General features: G+C 57.8%; 1 protein-coding gene across 1 annotated transcript; it reads left to right on the top strand.

The window, feature by feature from the left end:
- The first annotated feature begins 8,106 nt into the window (after window positions 1–8,106).
- LOC132020856 (calmodulin-like) lies at window positions 8,107–8,556 on the top strand. Its single transcript, XM_059404981.1, has one exon. The coding sequence runs from the start codon at window positions 8,107–8,109 to the stop codon at window positions 8,554–8,556; it is 450 nt and encodes a 149-aa protein (XP_059260964.1).
- The last annotated feature ends 1,039 nt before the right edge of the window (window positions 8,557–9,595 follow it).

Raw genomic sequence — 9,595 nt, 5'->3', positions numbered from 1 at the left:
GCCCATGCCCATCTCTTGGCGTCCTCTCTGCCGTTAGAGCGTTCCGCGAACATTTGCCACCCAGACTGGGTATAAAAGGATACCTCGTCATCACTTTAATTTGTACGTCTCCATCTCCTGCCGAACTGCGGGGTCCCTCAGTGTGTGTTTGGACATTTGGATCTGCTCCTCTGTGACCTGCATTCGGATCCTTGGCTGGTGTTGCTATTTTATTGTGGTTTTTTGAAAAATTCAAGAGCTCTTCATTCATATAGTAAATCATTGGCCCATTGTTTGTTCCTCCAGATCTGTCCCCCGCCAACAATATAGTATTTTTTTTTTAAAGATTATGTTTATTTGACAGACAGAGATCACAAGCAGGCAGAGAGGCAGGCAGAGAGAGAGGGGGAAGCAGGCTCCCTGCTGAGCAGAGAACCCAATGCGGGGCTCGATCCCAGGACCCTGGGATCATGAACTGAGCTGAAGGCAGAGGCTTAACCCATTGAACCACCCAGGCACCCCTAGGGTTTTATTTTGTAAGTAGAAAGGAAGTCCACAGGCGATCAGTCTGGTGTGATAAGGCATCTTCAGAACATTCGGGACCCAGGGCTCTGTAACTCCGTCTCTACTTCTACACCACCTCCTGACCCAAGGGGGTAGGTCAAGGCCTCGTCTCAAGCCTGAATCCTGCACAGCCCAATTCTGGAAAATGCTGGAGAAAGGCAAGCTCCTCTCTTCCCAGGGGCTGCCCACAATTCATTTGCTTACATCTTTTTGGCCAGAAACTATTTGCCTAATTATATTAGAGCAAGGGAAGTTGGAAATGTTTTCTTGGCCGTCTCCAGATGGCCACGTTTCCTGGGAGAAATAACGTGTTTTATGGCATCCGTTTTGCTTAGAACAGCTGTTGGCGTAAACAGGTTGTCTTCCCCACGACATCCCAAAGAAGCTGTTTGCGTTCTCAGCATGACCAAGGCTTCAAATGAGATATTTAATTTCTTCTTCTAAGGTCTGACACTAAAAATACGGTGGCCTACAGAGGAGACACCAACTTCTTGTTGTTGACCGTCACTGTTTGCCACTCATGGAACAGCGTACTCTTTGACGTCGTCAGTATTATTTTTAGCATAGTCTTTTCTAATGTTGGCGTTTCCAGAATTATGTAAATGTAGTTCTGCCATCCCCCCTCTGACTTGGGGCGCCCGTCTGCTGGCATTTCCTTAGTCAGAGCTAAACTCCCTGAAGGCTGCCTCTGTCCCCGCGTCGCAGCCGTTAATACGGGTGTGATAGTGGCTGTTTATTTTCTCCTCTAACAGGTGGATTATTTCTCTGTGTCCTGGTCTTTCTGACACCATGGGGAAGAAGCCATAATTAGCTTCTGGTTTGGGGGCTCCCTTCTTCCCTCTCCTGTTACTAGCTGTCTCTCCAGGGCTAGAGACCCCACCTTTCCTACCTATCTCCTGGCCCCCCATCCCCCCCCCAGACTGCCTTCTCCAAGCTCTAGCAGCTGGGCCCGCCCTTCCACTACTCCCCTGTGCTGTGCCTGCCCCCAGGGATTCCAAAGGTCAGTCCCTGGTCTGGTGCCTGACGGTGCTGGGGAGCGTTCAGCTACCTACTGAGAGAGGAGTTCATATAAACTTGTCAACTGTTTTTTCTCTAGAAGGCCATTCTTAATTTTTTGGTGAATGGTAGGTGAAGGAAAAGATCATTTTAAGAAAATGCCCTTCCTACCTGGGCAAGATAAAATGTGGATGGTTTGGTAGTGTCAGTTGTGAGTGTGGATGTGTGTGTGTTCAAGCCAGCACAGGAGAGCGAGATGGGGTGGGAGGTTGTCACAAACATTCTGGAATGTTCTGCCCGGCAACACAGGACGTTATGACCCACTTTGTATGGTCATTTCCACAGTGGGGAGGGCATGTTTGCACAGAGACCCGATTAGCCTGCTGCCTGGCTCCCCTCGGGGCAAACGGGAAGGCGGAGGAGTGGAGAGATGGCGGAAAGGTGTCCTGCGTTCTCCCAGGGAGCCCAGTGGGTGCAGAGGGGGATCCCGGGGCCAGCACTTTGGGAGCACTGCGACCTAATTCACGCCCTCTGAGCAGGGCAGTGGGATGCGTGGGTGCGCCCCAGTCACTCCTCTGGTCTGTGGCAATGTCCTGGGGCTGCTCCCTCCCTCATTTCTTGCCAGATGGATGCAATGAAGGAGGCGGGGAGGAGCTGAGGCTGGTGAGTCTGCGGGAATGAATGGCGGCTCTGAGCCCTGTTCAGGCCGCGGCAATCCTGACGCCTTAGGGTCTCGCCTGAATCTACCGCACCTACGGACGTGGTAGAAGTGCCGCGCACCATCTCAGAGCCATTGATTTATTACTGCTTTTCTTTAAATTTATATATACTCTTTTTTTAAATTTAAAACTTTATTTTAAATTAAATTAAAAAGTAAATTTAAAATTACTTTTCTTTAAATTAAAAAAAATTTTTTTTTGAGAGAGAGAGAGAGAGGGCGAGCACATGGACGACAAGGGAGGAGCAGAGGGAGAGGGAATCTTGAGTAGACGCTGCTGAGCACAGAGCCTGACTCGGGGCTCCATCCCGAGCTCACGACCCTGAGATCATGACCTGCCTGAGCTCCCCAGGTGCCTGGATTTTTGACTTTTTTTTTTTTTTTTTTAAGATTTTATTTATTTCTTTGACAGACAGAGATCACAAGTAGGCAGAGAGGCAGGCAGAGAGAGAGGAGGAAGCAGGCTCCCTGCTGAGCAGAGAGCCCGATGCGGGGCTCGATCCCAGAACTCTGGGATCATGACCTGAACTGAAGGCAGAGGCTTTAACCCGCTGAGCCACCCAGGTGCCCCAATTTTTGACTGTTTTTACATGATTAGAGTCGCTGATTTCCAAGTTTGGTCAGGTCTCCACCTCCCGTCCCCTGACAATGCTGGCTCTACCTCGTTAGGGCAACACTAGGGGGACATGGAACTGGCCCGCGGGGTGAACACCGAAGCAGATGGGCGGTAGGGGGGCGCGTCCGTGGGGAAAGTGCCCCCCGCCCCACGGTCCAGCGCACGGCGCCCACACCTGCTCTTGGTCCTACGGCCGGCTGGGGCGACGCTAGGACACCACCACGGTCCCGTTTCTCATCTGTCGCTGCTGGACCCACGGTGCACCTCACTGTTGTCCAGAATGGTGGGAAATGGCACACCTGGTGCCTCTTAGATTTCCGGCGCAGGTGGTTAAAGTAAAAATGCTCCGCGTCCTGGGGACAGAGCCTTCCTCTGGGCCAGCGGGGGATCGCGTGGTCCCCGGGCTGCCCGCGTGTGTGCATGTCCTGCCGAGCCCCCGGGCGTGTCTCGGAGAAGCGGCGGGAAGGACAGCGCTTGCCAACCACCCGGCAGGTCTGGGCAAACTGTGGGCCCCGCCGGCACAGCCGCCCCCTCTCTCCCCAGGACCCGGAGCCCCCTTGCTTGGAGCGGCCGCGCCGGGGCCCCCCGCGGCCCCCCCCCCCCCCCCCCCCCCCAGCAAGCGGTGCTGAGGGCACAGCCATCCGACGCAAAGCCGCTCGTCTGAACGCGAGCCCACGACAGTGGGGCCTCCCCCCTTTTCCCCGTGACCCACTGCAGCCCGAGGATCCCGCCTTTGCTTGGACAAGGATCTAAACGTAAAGATGAGGGGCGCCGGGCTGGCTCGGGGGTTCAGCCTCTGACTCTTGATTTCACTCAGGGCATGATCTCAGGGTTGTGGGATTGAGCCTCCACGCTCTGCTGGAAATTCTCTCTCGCCCCCTCTCTGTGCCCCTCTGCCCGTGCGTGCGTGCTCTCTCTCTCTCTCTGAAACAAATAAATAATTCTTAATAAAATAAAATAAATAAAATGGAAAGGTGATCTCTGACTTCTGAGCCTTCAACATGTGAGCGTTTGCTGCGGAATGAGGGTCACCTACCAAAGTCACTGGACACCGGGAGCACCTGCTCACGGCAGGGATAGGAGCAGGAGTGGGGAGTGAGCCTGACACGGTGCCCAGCGTCGGTGAGGCCTGGTGCTTCACTGGCCTCAGACTTCCCTGAGGACTGGGAGCAGCCACTGGGTGGCTCAGGGCTGTCTGTCCATTGGCCTGCGAGCACCTGCCTGCAGGAAGCCAGGGTCTGGTGAGGGGCCTTACGGGGAGCCGACAGCTGGGTGATGGGCACCAAGACAGTGGGGCTCCTGAGCCCGTCCCGAGCCAGTGCCTTTCCTGTGGCTCCGGTGGGCTTCACCCTTCTAAGGCAGGGGTGGGGTCCTCCTATGCTGAGGTCACCAGCATCAGGCCATGTGGCCTCTGCCCTGGGAGGCCAGGACGACGCCCACAGCTCCCAGGTGCCAAGGCCAGCGGCTCCATGGGCGTGACTTGAGTTTCAGGTTCTGGACACTGTGGGGACTCCGGAGGGCCCGCCGGCCGTGAAGGCAGCCCAGTGGCTCACCGGCTCACCGTTTCTCCTGCTCACCACCCACAAAGGGCCTGATGGAGGGCAGGTTCTGGGATCCGGCTCCGGGAGCTCTGGGCGCAGACAGCCTCACACGGACACCCAGGGAGCTCCAGGCAAGCTGGGGGGAGGTGCCCACCCCAAAGACTGGCTCAGGAGGAAGGGCCTAGCAGGTTCCGGCAAGTCTGAGGAGACAGAGGAGGCCCCCAAACCCGTCCTACTGGTTTCTCAGGAGTACTTGGCTCCTAGAGCCAGCGGGAGAAGGGGGAGGGGAGGGCTGAGTGTGCTTCTGTTCCTGGGGAAGCCGTCAGTAGTGAGGGCCTGAGCCAGAGGCCAGCCACCTCACACGCCGGTGCCCAACACACACACACACGCACACACACGTGCACATACACACACGCGTGCACACACGCACACATGTATGCACACGCAGGGCTACTGCATGAGCAGTGGGGAGTAGGGACCCCCTCCCTGCTGCCTGTGGGGACGGCTGCTTCCTCCCTGATCCCTCCTCAACCCAGGGGGCGGCTGCTCTCACTGGGAGACGTCCCAGCGTCCCAGCGTCCCAGGCAGCAGGGTCGGGGAGATGAACTGAGAGGGGTCAGAGAGGGAGGGAGTCCTGGGCAGGAGGGCTGACCTGCGGCAGGTGACACCAGGAAGGCCCAGGGCTCCTCCAGCCCCCCTGCTGGTCTCCGCGCTGCCCGGCTCTGCTCTCTGTTCTCAGTGGCTCCGGGGGACCTTTCTCAGCCCATCTGGGTCCCCCCCACCCACTCAGACGTGGTCCTTCTATACCCCCCTGGGAGGCAGCCTTTCTTCTCCTTCCTCACACTCCGTGGGGGGGGGGGGGACACGGACACCCCATGGGCTGATGGGAGGGGCCTACGTATGCTTCGTATGATGTGTCTTCCTGTGTGTGCTTCGTACTTGGCCCCCAGGGCTCAGCCGGGGGGCACCAAGCAGGTGACAGTCTCCTAGCCTCAGACTCATCCCTGATGGACACCTTCATCCCACGGACAGGGAGCCCCGCGAGAGGTGTGGCCCCCTGAGGAGACACCCTTGGACGTGAGGGTCCAGCTCCCTCCCACTGCTTCCAAAGAGCCGAGCGGGGCTCTTGCGGAGGAAGAAGGGGACTTCATCCAGCTGGATTAGGTTCTCGTGACGCCTGCCGGGCTATCTATCCTCTTTTCCCTGGCCTGAGTTCAGCTCTCAGACACCCTGTGCTGGTCCCTGGGGAGCAGCGGTCCCCGATGCGGCCGTGCAGTGGACCGGGCACTCACCTGCTGAGGCAGGAGGCCAGGTGGGGAGGAGGAGGGAGTCGTTTCCACTTGGATTCATGCTCTGAGAAGAGAACACACCCATCAGAGACGAAGCAGGGTCCAAAATGGCAGGCCGAGGGTGGGGAGGTACTCACCAGAGCTGCGGCTGCCTCCCCAGTTACTGGGTGGCCTTGGACACAGGCCTGTCCCTCCTGAGACTCCTTCTGTCTCCATGGGGAGAGGGAGTGACAATCATTCTCCCCTTCCAGTCCCATGAGGACACTCGCCAGATGCTCTCTCGAAATACGAGTCTCTGCTCGTTGCGGAACGGCGTTGTTGGGGTCGATGTCCGAGAGCCGACTAATGTCTGGGCCTCGGACTGTTTGATGTGACTAAAACCTGCAGGCAGACGAGTCTAGTTTATCAGTCCCATCGAGAAAGGCGTAATAACAAAATTGAGACTGAGGTCCTCCTCTTCCCGAGTGTTGGTTCACATCAAACACAAACCAGTTTGTTCCCGGAGATGAATTTTACCCTAGCATAATAATGCCTTCCGTTGATCAAAGCTGCTTTCATCTTTGATCTCGAGTGCCCTGATCATAGATGGTGGGCACACTGTCCTATTTTATAGATGAAGATATTAAGACCCAAGTTAAGTTTCCAAATCTGTGATGGAGCTAGAACCAAGAGCTTTCGTCTCCTGATAGCATCTGGAAAGTTCTTCCTTGTTTTCGATGCATCCTCTGACACCAAGGGAAACTAACAAAATGTTAAGCATCTTGGACTTTTAATCACAGTCTTCCTAATAAGGTAAGAAGACGATGTAAAATACAGATTTATATCTTCAAATATCCTTAAGAGCAGGTCCTCTCTGTCGGGAGCCCCACCCGTCCCAGGTCACGTGCGAGGCAGGAGCGTCCCAGGGAGACCACGTTCTCCACCCGACACCGCTGGCGGTTTCACTGAGACCCGGATTGCTCAACGTTTACTGAGGTCTCCGTGCCGTTCCCGCACAGAGATGAAACAGCAATCCTCCATCAAGACTTCGTTGCAAAAGAAGTTAGACGGATGGGACATTGCCCTGTGTAAAAGAAGTTAGATGGATGGGACATTGCCCTGTGTGTCTCTCTCTCCATCTGGGTCCCCTGGCTCGGGAGTGGGCTGGGGAGGCCGATGTGCCCCACCGAGGGAGGTGTTCGTCTGGCTGTCCTCTAGGGAAGGACAGACTCCGTCTGTCTGAGGGGCTGAGCCAGAGAGAGCTGAAATTTATACAGCTCCTCGGGAGAGTGAAGGACCCCATTCCATAGATAGAGGCACAGGTGGTTGGAAGTCCTGGGGATGTGGAGGGACCAAGAGGAGATGTGCTTGAGAAAGATACCCCAGGGATTCCAGTGCCAGCGTCCCCTCAGAGCCTCGGGTCTCACTTGCTAAGGACTTGGGAATAGTCCTTGCGGGCTGAGCTCTTGGTCTACACTCTGCTTCTCAGAGCAGTGGGCAGAGATGGCTTCCTTCCAGAGATCGCAGAAGACTGGGGGCCACATGCTCCCTGGCACCCCCACAGCTCTCAGGCAGGACTCCGCACTCCTCCCCCATGTCCTCACGAAAAGCTTGACCCTAGTGATGGAGCAGCCCAGAGGAATCACGGAACCCGAGGAGAGGTATTCTGGGGGGACAAGAAGCCCCTTCCTCCGAAATCACACATGGAACCTTGGTGTCGTAAACAGCACCACCGGGCGCCGGGTTCTGCGTGCGTCCAGGCCCCTCGCTTGCTCAGAGATGCCAGCAGCAGCGGGCCACATCTTCCATCTATAGATCTGGATGCCACCCTGGGCTGGAAATTTTAAGGATGCCCATGGGTCCACCCTGGTAGAATTCCAAGCAATTCTCCTATATCCGCCTCTACTGGCCTGCCCTGTGGGAGGAGAGCCTGACAGCAGCCCCAGAGGAGCACAGAAAGGAAGGCCAGATAGTCCCCCTCTCCTCCAGGACCTGCTGTGGCCACCAAGGGAGGTTCTCTTTCCCTTCCCAGCCATGGTCTCTGTGAGAAGCTTCCAAGGGGGCACCTCAGCTCTCAGGGCACAGGGAGGCTGGCAGGCCTCTGATGGCCCCCACGCAAGGTTGCTCCAGCATCTCCAGGGCGGGTCCTGCCACTCCAGTTCCTGCATTTCTGGTCTGTCACTGGTCTGTCCCTCCCTGGGAGGAGGATTTCGCCCAAGGACATGGGGAGGGTGGAGAGCCTTACCCCTCCCTCGCTCCAACTGCAGAAAAGGAGGGGGCTCCCAACCCATGGCAAGGCTGCCACAGGAGCTCTGCCCTCACACAGACTGGCCTGCCTGTCCCGGTCCCTAGTCCCCAGCTCGGACGTGAGCCCTTTGAGCCGGTCGGCAGCCAGGTTGGCAGCTCCGTGACAGGTGTGACGACATGGCCGAGGAGTTGTCTGCGGAGCAGGTGGCTGAATTCAAGGCGGCTTTCTCCCGATTTGACAAGAATGGGGACGGCACCATCGACACCCAGGAGCTGGGTGCCGTGATGCAGGCCCTGGGCAAGAATCTGTCAGAAGCGGAGCTAAAGGAGCTCATCGCCCGTGTGGACACGGATGGCGATGGCGTCATCAGCTTCCAGGAGTTCCTGGCAGAGATGGCCAAGAGGATGAAATCCCAGGGCGGCGAGCAGGACATACGGGAGGTCTTCCGTGCCTTCGACCTGGACGGCAACGGCCGCATCAGTGTGGACGAGCTCAAGCAGGCCATGGCCAAGCTGGGCCAGACGCTTTCCCAGGAGGAGCTGGACAGCATGATCCAGGAGGCGGACACAAACAAGGACGGGCAGGTGGACTACGAGGAGTTCCTGCGCATCCTCTCCCAGAAGTGAGGCCCCGCCCCGGCCCGTCTCCTGCTCCTCCTGCCTTCTCGGGGCCTCCGCTTCTGCGGCGGGGAGGTCCGGGGGCGGTCTGGGCGGTGGTGGGGGGGGGATTACCCACTCTCTCTCGGGCCGGGGGTCTGCGCTCTGTGCCCGGCGAGACCTCAGAGCGGCTCCTGTAGAGAAGCGGGGATCCCCCGCCGCACTGGGCTGTCGTGAGGAAACCGGAGGCAATGGAGGTTGAAATAAAAGGAGTGTGAGCTCCGAGGGCGGTGTGTGCCGGTGCTTGAGTGCTTGGTGGGAAGGCGGAAAATCGAAGCCTCCGGATGGCGGTATTTGGGTCTCTTCTGCGCCTCTGACCCCTTTCCTGGGCCACTGGGGAGAACCAGCCTGGTCCGGCCCCACAGTCCTCCCCCAGCGTCTCCCAGAGGCCCGGGGAGGAGAACAGGTGCGGGAGGGGTGCGTCGGGCTGGGAGGGGGCCCGAGAGGCACATTTCTTTGCCTTAAGGTTCTGCTTGAGCTCCCGGGTCCGGACGGGAGGCTGGAGCTGGAGCCTGGGACGGGGACACTGTGCGCGCCACAGACGGTAACGTTAGCATCCTTTGCACATCGCCATCCTCTGCTGCCCCAACCGCGCTCGAACGGGGTTTGTGGCCCTGCAGTGCGGCTGCCCAGGATCAGGCCCCTTGGAGGCTGCCGGTCACAGTTTGCGAGGCTCCCTTCCTCGTCCTGGTTCTCAGGGGGGCGGGCTCAACCCAAGGGCGATCTGCCAGGAGGAAACCGAGTCCCCTGGTGGCACTGGGTTGAGGTCCTGGGGTTGTAGGGGAGGCAGACGAGCCCTAGGCCTCAGGATTCGGAAAGCACACAGGGTTTCCTGGCATCGTCTGCAACCCGCTGTGCGGCCCCGGTGCCGTGCGATGGCGGGCTTTGCTTCCTCCTTCGTGATATGAGCTTTTCCTTTACTTTTGGCGATGACTGACTGTGCCTTATCCTAGCTGTGCCAAGTCAGTGGTTCTCAGCCCAGGGTGGGGAGACAGAGCCAGCTTCCCTG

Source organism: Mustela nigripes, chromosome 6, assembly GCF_022355385.1.
Source record: "Mustela nigripes isolate SB6536 chromosome 6, MUSNIG.SB6536, whole genome shotgun sequence".
NCBI classification, from domain to species: domain Eukaryota; kingdom Metazoa; phylum Chordata; class Mammalia; order Carnivora; family Mustelidae; genus Mustela; species Mustela nigripes.
The sequence above is the reverse complement of the archived record's forward strand: the minus strand, read 5'-3'. Positions and strand labels throughout refer to the sequence as shown.

What these genes read in the sequence shown, in the direction of transcription:
- LOC132020856 (XM_059404981.1), top strand. Translation starts at nt 8,107, where the DNA reads ATGGCCGAGGAGTTGTCTGCGGAGCAGGTGGCTGAATTCAAGGCGGCT.